The sequence below is a fragment of the Nilaparvata lugens genome, chromosome 12 (genome assembly GCF_014356525.2).
Source record: "Nilaparvata lugens isolate BPH chromosome 12, ASM1435652v1, whole genome shotgun sequence".
Lineage (NCBI taxonomy): Eukaryota > Metazoa > Arthropoda > Insecta > Hemiptera > Delphacidae > Nilaparvata > Nilaparvata lugens.
The window spans coordinates 18,283,364-18,309,926 of NC_052515.1; the positions used below are offsets into that span (position 1 = coordinate 18,283,364).

General features: G+C 33.3%; 1 protein-coding gene across 3 annotated transcripts in view; it reads right to left on the reverse strand.

Annotated features, from left to right (window-relative positions):
* LOC111056518 (centrosomal protein of 97 kDa) overlaps positions 1-26,563 on the reverse strand; it is a 63,480-nt gene that overhangs the window by 11,506 nt on the left and 25,411 nt on the right. Inside the window, exons 1-7 of one of the 3 annotated variants that reach the window (XM_039439040.1) lie at positions 25,174-25,412; positions 22,983-23,398; positions 21,061-21,257; positions 19,666-19,749; positions 15,119-15,330; positions 5,943-6,092; positions 180-545 (exon numbers count right to left, since the gene is read on the reverse strand). In XM_039439040.1, coding sequence (XP_039294974.1) covers positions 180-545; positions 5,943-6,092; positions 15,119-15,330; positions 19,666-19,749; positions 21,061-21,257; positions 22,983-23,398; positions 25,174-25,195 — 1,447 coding nt within the window. In that variant the 5' untranslated portion in view covers positions 25,196-25,412. Of the gene's footprint in view, positions 1-179; positions 546-5,942; positions 6,093-15,118; positions 15,331-19,665; positions 19,750-21,060; positions 21,258-22,982; positions 23,399-25,173; positions 25,413-26,563 lie in introns of those variants that run through there. The other 2 variants (XM_039439042.1, XM_039439041.1) reach the window with 2 other exon arrangements.

Below are 26,563 nucleotides of genomic sequence, written 5' to 3' on the forward strand. Positions count from 1 at the left end.
AAGACGAAGATGCCTGGCAACAGAGCAAAGCGAGAAAGAGATAGCGCTATCGGCTTTGTTGAATGATAGACAAGGATAGCAATACCATCGCTAATCAAACACTGCCATTATAACGTGGACCTCACTATAGACAGCTACAGTAATCATGAACAAAATAAAGCAAAAAACCAGTACTCTACCTCTATCCATGCGCTTCTCGCGTTTCTCCTGCGCACGCGATCGAATCGTCATCAACTTGTCGGCGGCCATCGAGTCACCCCCCACCCCCACCCCGTTGAGAGGAGGAGGACCGCAGACAGGGGTGGGCGCCGGAGTGGGAGGTACGGGGGGCGCTTGTCCCACCGATGGACTGACCAGCGACTCGGGCACCGGCACCAGGGTGGTGTCCGCGGGCAGGGGGGCTCCTGCTCCCCCGGGGAGGCCCCCCAGTCCATTCATGGGGGGCAGAGAGGTGCCCCCTCCTCCCCCCTCCAGCAGCACGCTCGACTGCATGAGGCTGCGAGACAGCAGCTCGGGACAGTGCAGGCTGCGTGTCAGGCTCAGTTCTGTCCAACAATCAAGTTAATTACTATAAATAAAAATATATTATAAACAGACAAAAAGCACCTAAAATACAAATTAATTAGTAGAATAGCGGGTTAGGTTCAGTTCTGTGGTACAACAAATCAATCAAGCAAGTTATTTGCCATAAAAAATATATAAGCAGATAAAAAGAACCAAACAAATTTTCCTTTATTTCTTCTAAAAATGTACAGAACAAGTGAAAAATAAAGATTAACAGCAATAATAAGCATATAGGTATTATCTGTATCAACTTTTTGGTGAGAGCTACTCTTATTTATCATGAAATAATAGCGATTCACTCACTAAAATAACATTAATTTGTTGAACCATGTTGTGAATGAAAATGCTCAATATAGGGTACTAAGATTTTTATTTCCTGATTTATTATCTACTACACTATAGAATATACGGTTAGAAAAAATACAGATAATGTGTTACTGTACTAGAGCTTTTGTATCATACAATATCTATAAAAATAGCAAGCAGATGATCGTTAAACAAGCCCACTAGAACATAAAGTGGAATACTAACAAAGTATACTCCTAATAGACTACTCTTATGAAGCTACAATAACATAATAAGCAAGAACTCAAGAAAAAATTCACAAGATATGAAAAAAAATACAACACACATACAAATTAATGTGAAGAATAGCGGGTTGGGCTGTTTTGTGAAACAACAAATCAATCAATTTATTCGCGATGAATAAAAATATATTAACTGACAAAGAGCGCCAAACATACAAGTTCAAGAATCGCAACAAAATATATAGTACTTAATAATAAGTACTATTCCTAATAGGTTTGATAGGCCAGAATTAAATGAAGCAATCAATTCGACAAACAAATCAATCCATAATACAATCAACAGCCTAAAAAATAAGAATTCTAAACAACTGGGGATTTGTTTTCTAAATGAAAGGCTTAAAAGACATAATTTCACTAATCATGGGTTGCATCTAAATCGATCTGGCAAAGTAATCTTTTGTAATAGATAGGCAGAGCTGATTGAAAGCCGTTTGCAATCCTCTGGTTTAAAAACAGTCAAAAAAACAAATAACGATTTTTTAGTAAATTGGCTCAAAACAGGGAAAGGGAAATAGCTACAAATGCTAGAGATAGAGGAGCACAAGATGGTAAGGTTTTTAGTATTTATCATCAAAATATTCAGTATCTTCGCAACAAAATTGACAGATTAGAAGTATTTCTTAAACAGGAGGATCCTGACATTGTTATTTTCACAGAGCATGGCTTAAAAATAAAGGAAATAAATCAAGTTAGGATTCCAGGCTATTCACTGAGATCAGAATTTTGTAGAATAGCTCATAGAAGTGGTGGTGTATGTATATTCACTAGCAATGCTAAACATACGCAAACTTATGAACTGGATTTTGTTAAGAGATTTTCTGTTGAGATGGATTTAGAGGTGACGGGACTAAGGTTAAAAATTGATGATCGATTTGAGGTAGCAGTGTTAGGTATCTATAGGTCACCAAATGAAGACTGGCAAAAATTTTGTGAGCTGCTCCATACACTTTTGGAAATTACAACCGCTCGTTTCACAAATGTTATAGTAGTAGGAGATTTCAATACCGATTTTGCCAGGCAGGATAAAATGACAGAGGATATTGGAGATATTATTAATATGAATAATTTAGAAATTAAGGTCCACGAATATACAAGAGTAACTCGAACTTCACAGACAATTATTGATAATATCCTCACAAATATAGCAGGTTGTAATGTCAGGTTAGGTAGCTCAGATCTATCAGATCATAACTATCAAATTTTAGATGTTAAGTTGCAGGGCCAGAATCCAAGCAGAAAAAAAACTTTTGTGAAAGAAATTCAGCAATATGAGCTAGGAAATATAAATTGTTTGAAGCAGGAACTGCTTCAAGAAAATTGGAGTAATGTTTATAACAGTTGAACCTAAATTACAAATATAAGCAATTCATTGATACTCTAAGATTTCACATTAGTGTATGCTGTCCGATAAAAAAAGTCAAAGTAAAAAGTAAATTAAACAAAGTAGATGAATGGATAACAGGAGATATTCTTACTCAAAGAAATATTGTTAGGGAAGCTTATGAGGAATTTAAATTAGTGAGGGATGTTCCGAGTGAAGTCAAATACAAATGTCTAAAGAAAAACTATGCAAAAGAATTGAGGAAAGCTAAGTGTAAGAAAACAGCTGAAATATTAACAACTAGTACCAATTTTAACTCTGCTGTTTGGGAGGTAATTAATAGAAATAGGAGAGCAGCTCAAAAAGATACAGTTACTAATGTCCCTAGGATAATCGATGAACATGGAAATTATATGGATGATAGTATAGACATTTGTAACTTTTTCAATAAATATTATCAACAGGTTGCATATAATCTCCAAAAGTCACTGAACACTAATACTTATAATACAACTACATTAAATGCTGAGCCAATTGAAAAGGTATTTAAATTTCATCCATTATCAAGAGATGAGTTGTCAAGAATAATAAAAAATTTGAATAACAAAAAGACAGTAGGATTGGATGGGGTCTCAAGCAAAATTTTAAAAGAATGTGAAAATGAATTACTGGACCCTTTATTGCATCTCCTTAATACTTCACTAGAGCAGGGTATTTTCCCTGATGATCTGAAACAAGGAAAAATTTTGCCAATTTTCAAGAGCGGTGATTCTGAAAGAGTTGAAAATTATAGACCCATTAGTATTCTAAATGTAATAAGTAAAATTTTTGAAAGAGTAGTTTTAAATAGGTTATTGATGCACCTGGAAGAAATTAAATTCATCTGTGATGAACAGCATGGGTTCCAGAAAGGGAAATCTACTAAGACTGCAATAGTATCCCTGTTGAAAGACTAATAGATATAATAGATTCAGGTGAGAAGGCAGCCGCAATATTTCTTGATTTATCCAAAGCTTTTGATTGTGTGAACCATAGAATATTATTGGAAATACTAAAAACTGTAGGTGTGAATGGTGTAGAACTAAAATGGTTTGAATCATATCTCATAGGTAGAAACCAGTGTTGAGCTTACCAAGGTGGATGGGAATGAAATAGTAAAAATTAAATCTCAAAAACTGGAGGTCCAGGCTGGAGTACCTCAAGGCTCAATTCTGGGTCCCTTACTGTTTCTGTTGTATGTGAACCAATTACCAAAAGAGTTAAAAGATCACAGAGCTCTGTTGTTTGCTGATGACACATCGCTTATCTTTAACAATTATTTATTAGATAGTCTAGAAATAAATGCTTTTACTGGAGTACAGTCAATTGTCCAATTCTTGAAGCAAAGGCAATTAACAATAAATAGTAAGAAATGTCAATTCCTACAATTCAAAAGTAAATATAATTCAGTAGAGGATAGAGAAATAAATGTGTTTGTAGAGGAAAATGAATTAGTCCAAGAAGAGAAAGTAGCATTCTTGGGAATTTTATTGGACAGGAAATTAACATGGCATCCTTACATTGAGAGGATATGTAATAAGATATCATCTGGGGTATTTGTCCTGCGGCAGCTTGCTAGGCTGAATGATAAAAAACTACTGTTAACTGCTTACCATGGACTTATACTATCTCATATTAGGTATGCTATTTTAGTATGGGGTAATTCATCTCAACAAAATATGGACAGAGTGTTTAAGATTCAAAAGAAGGCACTCAGATGTATAGAGAAAGTGAATAGGTTAGACTCTTGTAGGCCTTTATTTAAAAAGCTTGGTCTATTAACTTTGCCATCTTTGTATGTATATGAAGTTGTAATGCATGTGAAAACGAGTGGTGTGATCCAGAATTCAGATGTTCATGAGTATAATACGCGAAACAGAGCAGATTATCATATAATGGGTCACAATAGTAGGTTATTTGAACAAAAACCAGATTATATTGGTAGGAAATTTTATAACAAGCTACCTCAAATCTTGAAAAGTAATGATGATTTGAAGATTTTCAAAAAACAAATGAAAAAATATTTAGTTGATAGAGCTTTTTATAGTGTACAAGAATTCCTTTCAAACCTAAACTAGGTTGAACTACTTAGTGTTAGAATTATTATGTAATAACATGACTTGTCTTATACTCCATGACTGGAGTCTTTAGGACGTAATCTGAAAAAAAAAACAAAGTACAAAAATATAACATATAATTATTTATTTTTGGACAGTTTCATTCTTCAAATTTCCTTCTGCCATTAAATTCTACGGTCAATATTTGCAGTAGCAAAAGTCCTTAGTTCTATTTATATAGCGCCCATATTACCTGGAAATGAAAATTTTCAATGCTTTGCCACATAGAATTCAAGACAGTGCCACCAATGATCGTTTCAAAGAAAGCCTTAAATATAGTCTCTTGAATATTTGCCCATATAAAATTGAGGAATTTTTTGAAAAAAATCTCCACTGAAACTTAATGCTATACATATCCTAATCCATAGCTAGCTCCTATAAAACGTCAACTTAATATCGTATTTATTGATATACATATACATATAATAAAGGCTCACAGACAATACTATGAAGAGCCTTTTTTATTAATAGATAACCATACTACATATTAAAGAAAACTTAAAAGATGAAAAATATTATGGGACAAATTATAGAAGAAAATGAGATAAAAAGTAAATCAAAAATTAAAATAATAATAAAAATTAATAATAAAGATGAAGAAAACAAAAAGAGTTTCAGCCAGAGCTCATAACATTTCATGACTCAAACGAGGTACAATAAAAATTCATTCCACGATTTTTCTAAAAAACATTAAATGAGTTCGAAAACGGATCTATATGTTCATTTAAAGTACTATATAATCTTATACTTTTAATAAGATACGAATTATAGTGATGAGTAGTTCTCACAAAAGGGATGTTGAACAATATATCTTTTCTAGGCCTAGCATAAGGTACATTGAAATTCAATAAATTTATGAATGATGGAATATGAACTTCATGATTTAAAATGTTAAATAATAGCAATAGAGCATTTACAAATCTGCGTAATTTTAGGGAGTGCACTTTAAATATTGATCTTAACTCACTAGTTGGGAAATAAAAGGGACAAAAGCAATTAAATTTTTCAATATAAATTGAAACAATGAAGAATGTATAAACAGATGAATGGATAAAACATATTACATGATACATATTACATAATCATGTAATCTTGACGTTTCATACATTAGATATTATGTAATATTGTGTAATATGTATTATCCATTCATCTATTCATTCATTCTTCATTGTTTCAATTAATTATATCAAGTTGACGTTTCATACATCACTAGAGCTTTGCTCTATCATGTGATTTCATGTGAAAATTGTGTAATAAATAGATTGAACATTTGAAATAATAATGTAACAGTGAAAATATCAAGTGAATGATTACCAGCTTGTTGCAGACAGGCCCTGATGTCGGCTTGGTCCTGTACATGCATGGTGCAGCTGTCCAGTAGCGTCGGGTCCAGGCTTCGAGTCATCAGCTCTGCCGAAGTGCTCCGCCCCACCTTCCCCCGGCCAGGGCCTCGGCCCAACCCACCTTTAAAAACAAACCCATTATTGATTTCAAATCAAATCAAAAATATATAATGATATAATATAATATAATATACATAATGATATAATTTTTATTTTATTTTCGATTATGAAATATGCTCCTCTTTGCAGACAAAGTTCATTCTTTAGCACGCAGTATTGTATTCATTCACTGTAAGCTTCACGTTTTTGTTAGATTCAATATTTGATTATTATTATTATTATTATTATTCTGTAATGTACTTGTCATTGAATAAAGATTTTTTTTTGTTGATTAATTGGCATTACCTGCAAAACCTTATTGGTTTGTGTGCTGGCGACGAGTAACAGAACAATTCGAAAATTAGAATCGTATATTATCGTACATTACTTACTATCTAGATTTATCACTTCAGTTTGCTATTCATATTGAAAGTGAGAAATAGAATATAATGTATATCAATGGGTATGATGACAAAAAATAAATAAAATAATGATTTATTCTCTTCATACTTGATTTTTTAATGTTGCAAGTGATGAGATATGTAACAAATAGATCATTAAAATGCGTTAACACAGGTTTATTAAGATGGTTTAAAGTTACTCATTCAAAACTGATAAATATTGATTGAAAACAATAATACAATAGTTCATTGAGGCTGTGTAAAACGCTAAAATAAAACTTTTTACTTGTGATATTTTTCAAACTTTTTCGATTTGTATACTATCAAGCTATCAAAATAAATAAGTTTTCACAAGAAAAAAGTGTTTCCAATCAGTACTTTTTGAGATATGAACGTCTAAATTTCAAACATTTGGGACTGTTCATTTCAAATTTGGTAAGAGATTAATGAAATTTTGAGGATAAATTCTTTACGTTATTGTTAATTGAATAAAACAAAAATTTCCTGAGAATATTAACTTTTGAGAAAGTTATGCAATTTACAAAAAATTACCGAAAATAAAATTTCGTTATTTTTGGTAAATGGAATAACGTTCTCAAAAATTGATATTCTCAGGAAATTTTTGTTTTATTCAATCAACAATACTATGAAGAATTTATTATCAAAATTTCATGAATCTCTTACCGAATTTGAAATGATCTGTCCCAAATATTTGAGCTTTGGAGGCTCATATCTCATAAAGAAATGATCGAAAAAATTTCCTGAGAAAACTTTTCTATTTTGATAGCTTGCAAGTAAACAAATCGAAGAACTTTGAAAAATATCACCAGTAAAAAGTTTTTTCTAGCCTTTTGCACAGCCTTAAAATACGTTATCACAAGTTTATTAAGATGGTATTTAATTTTACTCATTCAAAACTGATAAATATTGATTGAAAACAATAATACTGTAGTTCATTAAGATGGGTTGAGATAAGTTTGTTAATATGGTTCATTAATTTAAATTATTCGAAGCTGATAATTATGAGATAATTGTAATCTAAGCAAACCAATTATTGATATCAATCAATCAATAATTTTATTCCATTCAACAGATGATATACAAAATAAATCAAAATACAATACAACACAAACAAAAATAAAATAATTTCTAATAAAATACAAAAACAGGCTTAAAGGTTTGGTGCACTGAAAAGAAAGAGAGGAGGAAAATCACCCAGCCAACTATGGTTTCCCATGTAATAGGCTGGAAGAGGGTATAAAAATAAGGAATGGAAGGATATGGAAGAGGAGCGAAGAATGAAAGAATGGGAGTAGGAAGGAAAAAGAGAGAAAAAATATGAGCAAAATTTGTAAGCGAGTCCACTTTTCAAAAATATATCAAAAGAAATGGCATTGCAACCAGTAGATTGAGCAGAAATCTCGTGCCTCATACATCGATATGGAAGAAAAAGTTACTGTAAATCCAGTTTAGTTTTCTACCAATCTTAGAGTGGTCCAGAATAAGGTGTATTATTTTTTAGTACTTACATAGATCAACTGTTTCCTTAAACATTCAATATTGGTGTGATATGTGACACATCTATTTGCAGTTAGCCTTAAATGATAATTATTGACAATTGAATTTAAAGTGCGAAGAAAATGGGATTTATATTTTATCAAGTATTCAGTTATACGAATAGTTCATTGAATGGCGTTAAAACAGGTTTGTCAGGATGGTTTATAAATTTAACTTGTTTAAAGCTAATAATAATGAAGACTATTGTAATCTAATCTTATCATATTGATTCTAAGCCAATTATTAGACTATTGATACCGTTCAAGTTTAAAATTGAATGTAGATGTTTCAACTTAATTATGAAATTATTGTAATCTAATCTTATCATATTGAGTCGCTACCAATTGCTACCAACTTGAAAATGGAGTAAGCTTCCAAAAATGTTTGTTATCTATTTTGTTATGTTATATTGAAACGTTTTAAAAAGGGTACTACATATCCGGGTCCCGTTCCAGCTAGTGCCGGGTCTGGGTGTTTACAATGCCTCTCCATCTTGTTCGGTCCTCCCACCATCGCTCGTCCTCCACCTGCCGCCATCGGTGTCCTCTCTTCTCCACTTCGTTGGCCACTGAGTCTGTCCATCGTCGTCGCGGTCGTCCTCTTGGTCTCCTCCCTTCAATCCTCATCTCCTCCATTCTCCTTGGCAGCCGATCCTCTCTCATTCTCTTCATGTGCCCAAACCAGCGTAGTCTCATACTTTCAACCTTTTCCCTTATACTCCCCATGTTCAATTCTCTTCTTATATCCTCATTTCTAACTCTGTCTCTTCGTGTCTTCCCCTTTATTGCCCTGAGGAACCTCATTTCTCCTGCCTGGATTCGACTCTCTTTCCGTCATCGTCCATGTCTCGGCTCCGTATAATATGATGGGTACGTAATACATCTTGTACATCATAATCTTTGCCTTTTCTGGTACTTTTCCATTCCAAATCAAATGTTTCACTGTTTGGTAGAAATTCCCCCCTTTGTAATTATTTAAAAGGGTACTATGGTATTATTTTTTAACGAATATATATGCATACATGTGAAATTGGCAAATAATCGATGATATGTTGCTGTTGAAATACTTACAAGTGGGGGGAGAGGGTGGAGCGGAGCAACGTTGCTTTCGGCCTCGAGTCGAATTCTCTACTGAACTGAATCGAGTTAGGAGTAAGGAGTAACCCGGGCAGACTCTAGCAAGACAGCTCCGGCCCTATCTTGTCTCACTGATAAGATAACAAAGGCCTCTAGAGGCAGTAGATACTGTCTCTACACCATTATCAATCTCCAGCAAACTCGAGCTTGATTCCGAATTAGTGGTTTCAACAATATAGAGTCGTTTTCAATTAAATTATCAAATCAAGATTATTATCTAGTTGACAATATTAATAGAATTAATAGATTTTTATATAATTATTATAGAAAAACAAGTACACTTTTTAAACCTTTTTATATGAACACTACTACTTTTAGCACTTGTCATTCTATCATATTAAGGATTTTTGTATTGTTATAAAACCTTTGTAACATGTTTTTGTAGAGTGAATAAATGAATGATCATAAAGAAATTAAATAATTAATTTCATAGTATTATTGTAAAAGTGAACTATGTAAACTATAGAGTTTAATTTATGAATTATAGAAAATAACAAGTCCCAGAGAAAACTACTATAATGCTGTATTCTGTGCTAGTACCATAGAAATATTTCTTTTAAATTATACACGACTAGTTTCGACATTAATTTATGTCAGGCTCAAGTGTTTTTTTTTTTTTTATAAAGTAAACCATAGAGTTTAATATGAATAAATAATAACTAACAAGTGCCCTTGAAATATTCATTTCAAATTATACCGGAGTAGTTTTGAACTTACATTTAGAACTTGATATAAAAAAGTACAATATTCATTTTGAGAATGACATAAATATCAAAACTAGCCGTTTATAATGTAAAAGAAATATTTCAAGGGCACTAGTTAGTTACTATTATTCATCCATTACTTCAAATTAAACACAAATAAATGTTTTTTTTTAAAAGAACACTTGAGACTGACATAAATGTCGAAACTAGTCCAGTATAATTTAAAGGAAATATTTCAAGGGTAGTAATTATTTTCTATAATTGAAAAATTAAGTAGCCCTATTAACATACTAAAGCCTGGTTGCACAAAAGCCTGTCAAATTTGAATCTTGATTAAATCTACAAGGACTAATCAGTGAAGGCTATTTTGATAGAAAGCTTCTCTGATTGGTGGTTCTCGTGGATTTAATCACGGTGAAAATTTAAAAGGCTTTTGTGCAACCGGTTCATTATCAGAAAATAATGAATATATAACTATCAGGTAACCCGTGCTTTACACCAGGAAAAATTTGGTGTTTAAAATAATGCAATCTCCTTATGTCTAGGAAACATGAAAAAATTGAACATTTAGTGAACCCCTGGGTTTGAGAACTCGCTCAAGACCTGCTGCATTGTAATCTTTGAAACACGTAACTTTTAATTATAGAATTGGTGGAAATTATAAAAGCAACTGAATATATTTTTAATAGAATAATTTGACAGTAGGTTTCATTGGGAATCCTATTTGAAATGAAAAATTAGTCTGCGCTTCAACATCTTCGTCCCTCATATGAATCCAAATTCATTTATTCAAATGAGAAGGTGGTCATGTGATGCATGATATCGATACAGAGTTCCAAGAGAAAATGAATGGCGAAAACCACACATTGATCTCAACCCGTATCAATTTGTTGATGTAAAAGTTGTGAATTATGTTGTATATTAACCAGCTGAAATTATATGTCAGCGCATGAAGGTTTGTCTGTGTGATAGTTTCCAAATAGCCTCAGCTGATAATATGAATGGGAAAACTGTTGTAATTATTGCATGCAATTTGAGTGCTCAAGTCTGTAGCTCCGTATTTCTTGTAATATTTAAGTATTTGAAGTGGAATAGTTCACAACTTGTTATTATTAAGTTAGTTATTAAGTTCTAGTTTACCTTCTGATGATATCCACTGGTCACAAGCTGTAAGTGGACAATATTAATAATCTAGCGAGGAGCGCGTACTTTTCACTCGATCTTGGAGGTTTTCGGCCATTTCTTATTGCCAGTATTTGCCTGATGAGTACGATACGAGCAGTAAACAACTACTGATAGTCCAGTCAATATAGACATAAAAAACGGGGTGTGCTTGCAATTTATATTGTAGTTCTGATTTTTTAATATATTATTTAAGTACATAGGAGAAGTCCAGAGCAAATTTCTTCATGCAAAATTTCCTTGTGCTAGATACAGAGTGGCCCAAAAACCTCGTATTTTCAGCTTATTTTCCAGTTTTCAGCTATTTCTGCCAAATCTCGTAATCGGACAGAAAAATTTGCTCTTGTCTTTTTTCTAGATTATAAAATTCTAAATAGAATGAGATCATTCGGAGCTCTCTATCTCCAATGAGTACTGAGTTATGATTTTTCAAAAATGAGTAAAATTTGAAGAAAAAATCAATTTTGATGAATTTTAGTTTTTGATCAACAATATCTTCCGATTATTATCATTTAGATGTATAATCAAAAATCCCTCTGGGCGTATTTTTGTGCTCTACAATCTGAGATCAGGTAGAGCGCTCTATCTCATGTAGATTTACAGGTACACCGGAGAGGAAAAGTTTTTTGAAAGAGTGGAGCTTATTTGCTAGAAACATACCTGCGTCATTATTACTATTATTGAAATAATCATACCTACTTGAGGGCGAGAGACGGAGAGTACGATGGAACGATCATTTCTCTGGTTCAGGGTGAATGGCTTTGTATTGAATTCAGATAAGACAAAAAGAATCAATTTCAATTTGAAATACGGAGCTACTCTCAACGCATCTAGTATAAAATTTTTAGGTGTTCATTTAGATCCAAAACTCACATGGGAGCCTCATGTCAAATAAGTAAGCAATAAGCTGTGTAGAGTGATCTATCTGCTGAGAAGCCTTGCTAATACGGTACCAAAAATATATTTAAGGACAGAATTATATTCTTTCTTTCACAGTCTCATGTCTTATGGTATTCTTCTAGGGGGAAATTCAGCGCACATAACGATATTATCCTGCTACAAAAAAAAAGCCGTGCGAATAATCACGGAATCACCTTATTTAGAACACTGTAGGCCTTTATTCATAAATAATAAAATTCTGACAGTAATAAATCAGTACATATATTCTGTTTTGTTAAACACTAAGGAGAATCTGCATAGTTATCAATTAAGAAATACTGTTTACTCTATTAATACCAGAAACAATGGACGGATCTATATTCAATACCAAAGATTGTCTAAATCTTTAAACAGTTTTGAAGCAGTTGGGCAAAAGGTGTATAATAAGTTACCGCTACACCTCCAATAAACACCCCTAAAACTGTTCAAATTAAAGATGCACAATTGGCTGGCAAACAATCCTTTTTATAAATTAAGTGAATTTTACGAGAGCAGAATAAGCATACCTTAATTCTTATTGTTAGCATGTATGAGCTAGCTGCTTAATTTTGTAATATTGTCCTTGTTATTTGTAATATTTGGAAAAGTAATCTAAATAGCAATGTAATAGTAACAATGTGTCTCTTAATGTGTGACTGTCTATTTCATGTTCTATTTGTGTGACTTTGTCTTGTGCTTTTTTGGCTGGCTGACAATAAAATTGTATTTATTTATTTATTTAATGAATTCTTTAGCTGACTAAATGATAAATCACAACAATTATTTTTTATGCACTTTCAATGTTATCTGTTATATCCTGAAAAAGGGCGAAAGAGTGAGTTAATTTTATTGTGGTCCAACAAACTTGACCCGTAAAAAGGTTCCAAGAATACATGTTAAAAATTTGAAGCTAATTGATAATAAGTTATTGTAGAGCATACAAACAGACGGACAACGAAATTGACCTTCAGTAAGTCAAAAGTGAGAATTCGCTAACGCTGGTTCAATTATTCATTAACAATTAGTATTGAAATGAATGCAATTTCTCATCAATATTCAACTGTTCATTACATCAATACTGCCTGGAGCGAAACACAATGGAATAATTGAAATTAAAACAAAAACACATAACTATTACCATTATTCTTAATATACTTCTTAAAAGCTAAGTGTCGTTTATTTCAAACAGCCATTTCTTAGTTTCCTTGCAGAAGAGAGTGGAAGGAGAACATGTACTTAGGTCATATGGTATTTTGCTAAAGATGTAAGGCCCTACAAGAATGAGTGTCAAAAGAGTTTTTTATTGACTTTTGGAGTCCTATTAGAGCTTACAATATGGTGGTATAAGTTGTCAGTCTCAATGTTCCAATTTTTCAGGTAAAATAGTTTTAGAAGATTGAAAACAAACAGATTTTGAGTAGGCATAATCTTGTCATCTCTCTATAGTCCAATAGAGGCTCAAGATAATTTATTGTAAAAAAATCTTTGGAATTTTCTCGTTCTATTGGTATAAGAATTATCCATTTCGAATAAGTAATTTGGTGATTATTAAGTTTTAAATTCCGATAAATATTTTGTAGTAACTCTGTAGAATAGAATAGAAACTTTATTGCGGCCATATCTGAGGTCTTCAGATACAATACAAGAGTGAAATATATACAACAAAATACATTATACAAAATACAAAATATATATTACATCAGTAAGTTACACTATCAGTATCAGTACCCTATGATAATATGTCACCTGGTTTTCAACTTATAACCCTTTACAACCCTATATTCCTAGCTAATGTATAAAAATATTCAATGTTGTTAAAAGGGTTAGCTGCTAAGAAACGTTTGATATGATTTTTAAATGATCCATTCTCCATATTTCTTAGATGTTCAGGAAGTGAATTAAACAATTTTATGGATAAAAATAGAAATGTTTGTTGTGTACTAGAATTTGTATAGCCTACCGATAAGTAGTCAAATTACCCCTACTTCTAGTGTTATGGCTATGAACTACCTCCTGTTATCCACAAACATCTCCAAATTCTCCTTGACATAAATTAGGCTCTGTTCAGCGAATATTGAAGGTAGAGTCAATATTCCTAGAATTTTAAAATGCTCATCACAATGTGGTCGCTCAGAGAGCCCACAAATCAGTCGATAGCCTGATCAATCTGATAGTCTGTATTGGATTTCAAATAACTTGAGTGAAATGTCTCAACTCATAATGTGAATTAACTTAATAAGGATAAGGACAGTTGGATTTAATCTAATTCACGTGAAATGTACATAGTAAAACATTTATTCTTAAACTTTTCCGATACAAACCCCACTATTAAGACCCAAAAAAATTCAATTTTACCCGGAAAGTAATTTTTTACCTCATAAGTTCCATCTTCAATTCTTCATATTCGATTCGTCCTTAGGAACATATAGATAGAACTGCTCTGTTGAATAAACAAAAAATCTGGTGTGGTACACTCACACAACTTTCCTTGCTCATTGAATAAATAACTATAGGCTACAGGGTATGAATTTGAAAAAAATTGGTCGTCATTTTTGAGAAAATCGTGATAGAAATTTAACAAAATCCACTTCTCTCAAGATTATTACGGAGCTCCTGCAATTTTCCCAGAAATGCGACTCATGTCAGTTGATGGGGCTTATAAATAGCTATCCAGGGTATAAATTTGAAGAAAATCGTTAAAGCCGTTTTCGAGAAAACCGTGAAAAACATGGTTTTTTAGTCATTTTTCCGCCATCTTGAATTGAATTTCTTATTGTCGGATCCTCATGGTATAAAGACTTTAAGTTTGCATTTTTAAGTCAATCGGTTAATATTAGGAATGGAGTTATCATGTTCACAGACATACACTTACACACACACACAGACCAACACCCAAAACTCATGTTTTTGGACCTTGAAATGTATAGAAAACTTGAAATTAGGGTACCTTATTTTTTTGGAAAGCAATACCTTCCTTACCTATGGTAATAGGTCAAGGAAGTAAGAATGATCAGCAGAATAAGGCCATAACACTATTTCTTCACCTTTCTTCAAAATTTTTTCCTGTTCTGTAGAACATTCTTTATAGATAACAATTTTCAAATTAAAAGAATAATGATAGAAGATTATAGAAATAGATAGATAGATTACCGATGCGACTATGGATGTGTGGTTCCTTGCGCAGTTGCTGCTGATGCTGCTGTGCCTTGCTAAGAATGAGACGCAGTTTGCGCTCCTGCTCCGACTCCATGCTGCGTGAGTTGAGCGGACACGTCTCGGCCAGATACAGTTCCAGAGCACTGTGCTCACCCACGTGGAAATGACGGCCTTTGCCCTGCGAGTACAGCCATTCCGCCTTCAAACTAAACACAACAAAAATGTTAAATAGAAGAATATAAATAGTGTATATAGTTGAATCAAAGATAATGAATCGGTAGTAGGCTAGTGGATACTATACAGAGTGAGTCATATGTATGGGAACCCTTCAATAAATTGGAGACTGTAGTATAATACTGTAACTTTCAGGTTAAGTTATTGGTCAAATACTCTACCTTTTGATGTACAACTGGATTTCAACCCCTCATAAGGTGATGACTTATGGGTTGCAACTCGAATATTTTAAATGTAAACACCCATTTTGTAGTACATCATTTCAAAGGCCTTTTTAAAACAAGAAAGATAGAATCAATAAAAATGTTCTATGATACTTGTATCCAAAATGGCGGCTGATCGATATTCTTGTTTTTAAAGAAATGAGGGGTTGAAAATCGAATATTTTGAATGTAAACACCCATTATGTGGTACATCATTTTAAAGACCTTTTTAAAACAAGAAAGATGACATCAATAAAAATGTTCTATGAAACTTTTATCCAAAATGGCGGCTAATTGAGCTTGATTATTTCTTTAAAAACTAAAACTTCAATCAGCCGCCATTTTGGATAAAAGTATCATTGAACATTTTTATTGATGGAATCTTTCTTGTTTTAGAAAGGCCTTGGAAATGATGTACCACACAATGGGTTTGTGTGGTACACATTTACCCCTTATGAGGGTTTGTAATTCAGTTGTACGTCAAGAGGTAGAGTATTTGACCAATAACTTATCCTAAACGTTACAGTATTATATCTACAACAGTCTCCAATTTATTGAAGGGTTCCCATACAAATGACCAACTCTTTATAATAATACAGAGTGTTTCAGAGAAACGGGAAATTTTGAAAGTAAAATAGTTTCAAGAAAAAAAATATTTAAATAAAGTTTTTCATATCATTCAATAGTAAAAATAATGCCATTTTAGAATGAATAATACCGTAACATTTTTTGAAGATGACATCTTGCAGGTGTATTCCTTTTCTATGAGTATAAATTTGAAAAGGTAAGTTTCATGATAGTGTTCAAAATTACTAATATCTGGAATGAACACCTTCAAAATGAGGAAATTCACAAACAGCATGCATCAAGTGGCATTAAGGGTGAAATCACCTGTTTTCTCTCTGACAAAATCCACAAGTTTTAATCAACATTTCAACATGATAGGACTTTTTCAATAACTTGCATTATTTCCTGTACCATAAATCCTGAATAAAATAACAATAAGTAGAGTTTGTTTGAGCCTATTTGCAGTGTAGTTTTCAATGTGCTTTCCAGTTAATTGGCATAATTATTGTTATGTATCAACTTTGGCTAGTAGAGAAGTGTTCGCGTTTACTATCATGAAATTCACTTTGTTTGAGTACTTGAACATGTTATTGGTTTACGGTCATTAAACACTCAATAACTCGAAAATCACTGGTCGAATTTCAATTTAAAGGGTATTGTTGGAAAGAGAAAAACATTTCAAACAAGATAAATGTAATTTTATCTGTTGTTAGATATTTTGTAGTTTTTTATTAGGGCTTAAACTTGAAATAATGCTATTCTTTAAATTCAAAGTCAAATTTCAAAGCGATTTTTCTCCGGGTAATTATAGTGGTTTCAATATTTCAAAAACTTCTCCATTTCATAAGCTTTAGAATGAGTATAAATTTGAAAAGGTAAGTTCCATGATCAAGTGTTCAAAATTGCTAATATCTGGAATGAACACCTTCAAAATGAGGAAATTCACAAACAGCATGCATCAAGTGGTGATCTTATGGGTGAAATAACCTGTTTTCTCTCTGACAATATCCACAAGTTTTAATCAACATTTCAACATGATAGGACTTTTTCAATAACTTGCATTATTTCCTGTACCATAAATCCTGAATAAAATAACAATAAGTAGAGTATGTTTGAGCCTATTTGCAGTGTAGTTTTCAATGTGCTTTCCAGTTAATTGGCATAATTGTTATGTATCAACTTTGGCTAGTAGAGAAGTGTTCGCGTTTATTATCATGAAATTTACCTTGTTTGAGTAATTGAACATGTTATTGGTGTATGGAGAGTGTGGATGAAATTCAAGAGAGGCAAAGAAAGTATACAGGAGACGTTTCCCTGACCGAAAACACCCATCTCATAACACGTTTTTAAGATTGACAGATGTCAAGATGGTAAGGGTCTAGGAATCAGTTTCAAGGTACGAGAGGCCCATATTAATTTCTGAAGCTTTTGAGAATCTTATTCCAAAGTATTTCAAGCAGAATCCTCGTTCCAGCATCCGGCGGGCAACTGGGATGTTGGATGTTACAAGAATGATAGTTGAAACATATTGAAGAATAACTTTCGACCATTCCATGATACCCCAGTTCAAGAGTTGAATGAACCTGATAGTGTTTCTTGGATGCATTTTTGCCTTTGGATCTTAGCAAAAGATTGTGTTTCCAACATTTTATCGACGGATCACAGATAAAAGTACGTTCACATGAACTGATGCTGTAAATTTCCACAATACACATACATGGACCTTTCATTTTCCCTGCAAGAATAAATGGTGAAGTTTTTATGGACTTTCTGGTCAATGAGCTTTACGAATTGATGGAAGATGTGCCTCTCAATTCGAGGCAGAATATGTGACTCCAGTTGGATGGCTGCTTCCCTCATTATGCTAGAAACGTCCGTGGGTGGCTTGGTAACAATTACGCTGGCCGGTGGATTGGCCGAGGTGGACCCGTAAGTTGGCCACCACGCTCACCTGATCTTACTCCAATAGAATTCTACTTTTTGGGGGTTGTGAAAAGTAAAGTTTACAGAGAACCTGTGGAGACCAGGGAGGAACTGATTCTCAGAATTCGATTGACGTTTAAAGTAATGATGATATGGCCCAACGAAGTGAGACGGGCAACTCGAAGCTTCATGAACGCAGCAGAAGTTGCATAAACAGAAATATGGAGGCTATTTTGAATTCCTGTAAGCAGTGAGCATGATAATATGTAACTTGATTACCATCTGAATGATTGCCATCAGTTCTTTTTAATTGTGTCATTCAACTACTTTGAATTATAATTCTATTTAAATAAATTTTGTTGGATCTTGTAAAAGTGTATGATTAATATTTTAAATAGGATTTATGCTATATGCTACAGAAAATAATGCAATAATCAGGTTATTTCACCCTTAAAGATCACCACTTGATGCATGCTGTTTGTGAATTTCCTCATTTTGAAGGTGTTCATTCCAGATATTAGCAGTTTTGAACACTTTATCATGGAACTTACCTTTTCGAATTTATACTCATTCGAAAGCTTATGAAATGGATAAGTTTTTGAGATATTGAAACCACTATAATTTGACTTTAAATTTGAAGAATAGCATTTTTCCAAGTGACAGCCCTAATAAAATACTACAAAATATCTAACAACAAATAAAATTACATTAATCTTGTTTGAAATGTTTTTCTCTTTCCAACAATACCCTTGAAATTGAAATTCGACCAGTAGTTTTCGAGTTATTGAGAATTTAATGACCAGAAGTTGGCATATTCTGAAAATATCGAAAAATCTATATATCTCGAAAACTAAGGTCGATAGGAAAAAAGTTTACTGGACATTTTTTGTCAGAGATGTCGAGTAGAATTTATGGTCAACGGCTGTTACAACCTTGGTGGGACACTCTGTATATACATTTAAGATAAAGCTTTGAAACTCGGTATGGTTCCATATAGACATACAACTTATTTTACAATGTTTTTCAGATGATCTTGTTTGTCTTGTAAAAGCATGATTGTACGAAAAGAATTAATTTCTCTATTATTCTTTGACCAATCTTAATGAATAAAGTATCCTTGAAATCTTGATAAAATTTGCTAACTTTTTTGTCTCTTGAAATTTTCTGTAAATTCAACTGTTTTTGTGAAATTTGCCATCAAAATTTAAAATGGCCGCCATTTTGAAAATTTTCATTTTATTTTTTAAAGCTGAGTATTAATAGTATTTATAAATATTCAAGTCAAATTCAGATCCATTCAACATTTCGTTCTTGAGATGAAAATTCCTAAGTGAAAAAAACAAAATAGCAGCTACAAGGGTAACCGCTGAGTTTTTGACACTTCAAATACGACATTTGTAGTCTCCTATCATCCAGGAACAATACCCTAATATGTTCGACACTACTTCTGAAACACCCTGTATAGTATCTTACAATATAATATGCTTCAAGTCCCTATCTTGATGAAGCATATTATATTGTAAGATACTAAAGTAGGTTTCAACACCAAGATTTAATAAAATATTATTCAATGTAGGCCCTATGAATTATAAGAAATAAATAGTCGAGTATTACCTCTCAATATCGTCTACAACATGACCATCTATGACTTTCAGGCCCATTATCCAATTCAATACAAATGGTCGATAGTCGAAGCCTCTGTGAAAACTGTATTAAGGAAAATCATAGGCTACAAATATTTCACAATTCATTAGAACAATAATAAATAGACTAGTGTGTTAAGCTTTCAATTAGAAATACATGGCTAACTTTAGAACAAAGTTGAATCAGTGAGTAATACTAGAGAAATGTAAAATTGGGTGAAGGAGAAAAAGGATAAGTATTGCTCCAAAGGGAGCATAAAAATATTTGATAAAAACATTTGCTAACATCACTTGAATGGCATTTATATTGTAGGTGGAAAGGAAAATGTTTCGTGCATCACGGGACTAACATAATGTTTCTCCCTGGGTGAAATTGTGAAATGCAAAAAACCTCAGTGACAAGCCTCAGGGAGAAAAAGTTGCAATATAGTCCCCATAAACACAAATTACTTCAACAACATTAAAGTAGTGTCTTCTTCCGTTAACTCAATATTTCAACTAGGTTTTGCAGTCACTTATGCTAGAATATCCTATCATCATTGATAACATTAAATAGTTATTTGTATATCTTGAGTGAAAAATGACACTTTTTCTCCCTGAAGGGAAAGATTGATGCCCGAGGCGAAGCCGAAGGCAACAATTTCCTCGAGGGAGAGAAAACATTTTTTACTCGTGATATACATACACAACATTTTTCCTCCACCTATATTTTTATAAAAACTGCAAATAAAATATTTTTTAAAAACTTACGTGACCATTAACATTAACAATGTGTTACAGCATAACCTAAAAAGTGAACAGCTGGCTTGTAATCACCGACAGCGCCGACAGCGCTATGCGCTATCTGTTGGCAAAAGTTGTAACAACAATGGCCGACTCAACTACAACAAATGATAAAGTTCCCGTTTCAAATTTGATTGGTTAATGAGGAATATTCGTTGGCTGGTATTTTGAATAACATGGAATATAAAAAAATATTTATACATTTTTATAGTATACTGATATGAAGTTTGTGATAATTTTAGCATACAAACATAAATATTTCATAAATCGATCAAATGTCTGGTTGAGGTATTGAATTTAGTTGGTTTAATGACTACTCTATATGCTTCCTCATCTGAGCTTAGACCTTCTAACCTATTTCAAATGTAAGTTTTTAAAATAGAGATGCTTCCCATGTTATTTGAATGGAGTTACTTTTATGCTCTAGGGAGTTTTTCTGTTTTTTCCTCCCGAGAGCGAAAAAGTGACACTTTAGTATTATGTTGCAGGGACTAAAGTAAGCACTTTAGACAGTAGGTGGAGGAAAATAATATTTTAATAGCATGCAACTATTCAGTTACAATTAAGAGCATAAGAAGGATACATGGCTTTTCCAGTCATGGTAGCACAGGGATTGCCAGTGATGGAGAATTCTCGAAGATTGGTGAGATGGACTAGATGAGACACTTCGTTCAGGTCAACAAGGTTATTCGAGGCAAGGGTCAAGGTCACTAGACTAGGAGGTAGATACAGTTCGCAGTGTAGTAGCTGTGAGATGTGGTTCTTGTGCAGGTAGAGAGCCTGAAAACAGAAAAACAATACATAAATAATAGAGTGTTCAGTCGCATAGTTGATTATTAAGGTATACTGTATATTGCATTCAGTTATAACATATAATATGATTTTTAATGTTTTCATGTTTGTTTTTTTTTATTAAGATTCTTTAGTAACACAATTTCGTCTTATTTACTCTAAATAATTTAAGAAGAGCCGCTTTTAGTATTCCACAAAAGCCTATTTCCTCAGAAAAATTTCAATTTATTTTCATTAATTTACGATACAAATAAAACATGTTATATACAACATTGGTAGATAAAATAATAAGGCAGCCCTTGTGCTATTCTTCTTCCAAATTTATAGGTGATGGCACAGTCTAAAAAAAGGTTAGAAATTCACGTGTACAATTTCTATACAATTTTATTCCAAAATAAACATGGAAACTATAGATTTTAAATTTAGATGGCTCAAATTAATTGGAAATATTCCACTCAATCACCACTTGTAACGATATAATATTGAGTTATTTAAGGAAATTTGGAACCATGTAAGAAACACAAACTTCTAAGCACTAAAGCTCCACAAAAAAAATACTTTTTTGTAATTCTTGTTCTAGTATTGAATGATCAACTTTCAGTTTTTAAATCGGTTTGTTACGAACTTTCAGTTCTCTCAAATTTGGTGTTCACCTGGTACAACAAACTATAAGTGAGGTGATGCATGGTTCAATGTAATAGAAGTATGTTTTTTTTGGAAGCTCCCTTCAACTTGATTGGAATGGTAATTTTAACACTAATATTAGAAATTGTCTTTATTGAGATGCTGTGAATTTCTCAAAAATAAAAATCACAATCAAAAGTAGATGTTAACAAGTAGGTTACTATAGTCCGAGAGATATTACTTTCAACATGAAGAGCGGAAACCAGTTTCTTTTTCCATAGTTTAAAGCATGGACAGAGTAGTGAAGAGGAGTAAGCATGCTGCGTACAATTGGATACTGACACAAAAGTGAGGAGGATGCTGTCAGGTAGCGAGAGTGATTAGTGGAGGGAAGAGTATCGGGCCCCTCTGTCTTCGAGTGAGAGACATGTTAAAAGTAATATCTCTCGGACTATAGGTCATCAAGTTACTTTGGCAATATATCAATTTTTGCACCAAAGATGTATTTTACATGTAAAACAAAAGATCACGGTCTTGTACATTAAGTTTTTAGTTTATTTCTGTTGCTTTATTCTATGATAGAATAGTCTGCGTTCAACTGCTTCATTGTTTGTGGGCTTTTTCCATCTGTCCCTTTGTGGACTTTGCACTGGTGGCAGTTTTCCATGCTTGACTTGTCCCTTACTTTACTTTACTTATTCATCTTATGAAACTGCAACAAGGAAGCAGCGCTTCTGCAGTGCATGGCACGTCAAAGTGTAATCCAATATTACTAATATAGCCTACTCCATCTACCAAACACAAGACAAGGAAAAACAACACATTCCACATAACATACATAAAGCAAAAATAATCTATCAAGGGAGTCCGCTAATTTGCATGGATACAATACAATAAGGAATTCCCTAAGTGATCTTATGAACTCCCTCATGCCCTCAATTTCTCTGATGTGAGATGGGAGTGCATTGAATATTTTCATTCCCATATAGAACTAGCCACTCTCCAGCATAAAAAGTCTATGAGGTGGGTATACAAAGCCTCTAAACCTTGTATTATATGAATATAACCCCCTTACATTGACTGACTTACCTTGAGCTTAGTGAGTAGCGCCATGTTAGATATATGTGAAATACTGTTCTCGGAGAGGTCTAAATGTTCGAGCAGTGTGTTGGTGTGCAGGTGTTCGATAGTCTTGATATTGTTGCCAGACAGATTGAGCCATTTGAGATGGCCGAGATCCTTGAGACCCTCTATGTGCAGGATGTTGTTGTGCGACAAATCGAGACGAACCAAGTGCGGTAAACCAGAGACAGCGTGCATGCGCAACAGCTGATTGTGAACAGCTGACAGCTCGACCAGCGACGAGAATTCGTCTATGTTGTCGAGGCGCTGCAGCTCATTGCTGTCCAGTTTCAAGGTCGTTACACTCTTCGAGTCCTCGGCACTGTGGCCCTTCGGAAGGATCTTCAGACCTTGGCCCGATAGGTTCACCGATTTGCCTTCGTCTGCAAAATAAAACAAACATAAATTTACATAATAATAATAAGTTAATCATTCAGTTATTAAATTTTATTTGATAGAACAAATAATACAATAGAAAAAACAGGCTGTTGCCAAAACTTCTATTTCTTAATTCTGTCCCAAATCTTGCAAATATTATGTAAGTTATGTCCGTGTTGAGTATCCATAATGTGGGCATAGCTCTATTGATGTTTCGCTTACTTATATTATGGTATTCATATTAAATCCTAGGAGTGGCCGTAGTCGAGTGGATCAGATGCTGGCTTCATGATTCAGAGGCCCGGGTTCAAATTCCGGCCCGGGCAAGATATTTATCTCGGGCCACTCCCGTGTTTCGGATGGACACGTTAAGCCGTCGGTCCCGGCTGCCTAAAAAGCAGTCGTTAGGTCATGTCAGAGGCCCTGAAATTGATCAGTGGCGACCTGAAAACTCTGACACCAGACCTGAGCCAGCCAGGTCACTCGATATTATTATTGTTTATATTAAATTCTTATTAAATTATTTTTTATTGGAAAGTTCATCTCGTTATCTCAAAAATAATATAAATTAAGAATGTACATAAATCATCGATGGTTCAGTAAGACATGCGTCATCACAATATTATTAATTGATGATTCAACCTAATCAAATGAAAATGAGTTGAATTAGTTAATTTTCAGATAGGTAAGTAAATTTATTTGAAAAAATTTGAAACCACTTGAATTTCCTGAATTGTATACCGTAGTAGTCGAGAAACAATGAATTTTAGATTAAATAGTGCATGCCGTTTATGGAGTTTCAGGGTGAGATACAGTTACTAAACAGTTTAGCTGAGCCTGTTTTTCACTTTCAATCATTCTATGATTATGTGGACTGAAGTAAAACGGCTTAAAAATTAATAAATCCGTAGCGTCAATATACTTGTTCCAACATGATTCATTTTTAAAATAATAGAAACCGACGGCTATTTTTTGTGATCAGAATATAATAGTAAATTGATTGAAACCAAAAATTCGACACCAGGTAACCAGCAGTTTTAACCTACGCCGATTAGGCTATAAGTTTATGTTACTTGAATACTTGAAGTCGTTGCCAAGGACTGAGGTCTCCAGATAGGCAGTGTCTAAAAAACTTCTGTCACATACATTTAGAAAAATTGCATGACTATTCATGTTGTGGAGGTGCTGGATCTGCAAAAAAGGGACTCCTCCCTCAATTCCCCCAACGAGTAGTGTAGACTAGTCTCTCAATAAGTTAGTTCTTCACAATTGCCTGAAGCCTGGAGTTTGGTTTGCCGTGTATCTCCTTGGGAAGTTTGTTAAAGAATTTTATAACTTGTGTTGGGTTAATGAATAGAAATTGGGAAAAAATTATGGTAAATTAAGAATTCAACGAAGTTGAATTTGGGCATTGTGACAATAAAACTGCAATTATTTAAACTGTGCTACATCGAGTCACAAGAAAAACGTATGTAATGAGTAGGCCTATTTATAAATTCCATTGATACAGTAATAGAAAATAGGGTTGCGACTAAGACCTTATAAAAATAAAACATGCAGGACTTGTACGATTAGAGGCTCAAATAATATTGTATTTTGGAAAGAATAGTGTCAATCAATAATTGATTTTGTTCTGGAGTAGCCTATAAATAATGCGAATTATACATTTCTTGAATCTAACAGATAGAAATATGATATCATGTCAAGCAACAAAAAACTAGTATAAGTTAGTATTAAAACAGCATATAAACAATAAATGGAAAAGAAAAAAGACGCTTGCCTGCAAGATCCTTAGAATCCATTGTGAGTGTCTTTTTGCTATCTCGAACAAGTGTTATTCTTTGGAATTATCATTTTATTATTCAATTGCTCCTTTTAGAAAGACTTAATTGATGGGAGTAATAAAAACGAAGGCTTGTAAATAATTTCAAGTGGAAAATTGCGGTCTTCATAATTCCAGAACTATTGCGTCAACTTAGGTTATGTCAGGACCTGCGGATTTTGATAAGCGCTCACCAGTGACTGAGCGAGCTAAGCAAATAAAATATTATAATAATGTATTTGTTGTTCCCATTGAACGAATATACTTCGAAGGAATAAAATTCATTCTATTCTACCAATTTCTATCAAGTTTTTTATTAATGTGAAGGTTCTATCAAACTCGACGCAACAATTGAAAAAAGAAAAATTGAAATTGCTCGAACATAGAACAGACAATTCGTAGCTGTTCGAAGAGCGATTACAAGACTGAATATTATTAAAACTGTTTTTGTAGGAATACGTAAGTCGTCTAACAAGCTGATCAATAATTGGATTCTCCCTGAATGGAGGTCAGGAAAACAAATCCTACAATGAGTCACAACCTACATTAAACTTAATCTGCAAAATCAACATAGCTTCAGTGATCAAACTGTCTCCTCGAAGATTAGAGAGTCGATGACCCTGGGCCCCATTGACCCATGTCCATGTGGGCTCTAAACCCCTGGACCCTTCTCAAAAACAATGGAATCCATCAGCATGAAAAAATGTTGAATCCAGCTATAGTGAGGTCCACGTTATAATGGTAGTGTGTTATTTGCAATGGTGTTGCTATCCTTGCCTATCGTTCAACAAAACAGATTATGCTATCACTTTCACGCACTGCGATGATGCCACATCGTTTATTAACAATGTAGAAATTCAACCAATTGACAAAACATTCTATCTCAATCATGACAATTTATTACTACATCTTAAAAAAATATATTCTCTTGACAAATAAAATACGATCAACTATTTTCAACAATAATGAACAGTTGAATTCATCAGATATACCAGTATCATCTGTTTGGGTGGCAAGGCTGAGATCTGGCAACCCTTTTCTCCTATCTTCCGTTACTGCAATTATAACGTGGACCTCACTATATGAGTATGCCATCTGAGACATTGTGTTATGGTCAAATATAACAACGAGGAATTTTTTCATTCACCTTTGTTTCTTTCAAATTGCTTATGATTTTTTTACACTCCTCATGAAAATATCTCCTATCATGATAAAAGGTTCCAATTTGACATATGTATAAAGATATTATGATAAAAAAATATATATAAATCATACTGGAAATGATCAAATTGGTCAGCTGATCAAGTGGACGTTGGCCAGCATGGGTTTAAGAATCAGCTGGCGCCTG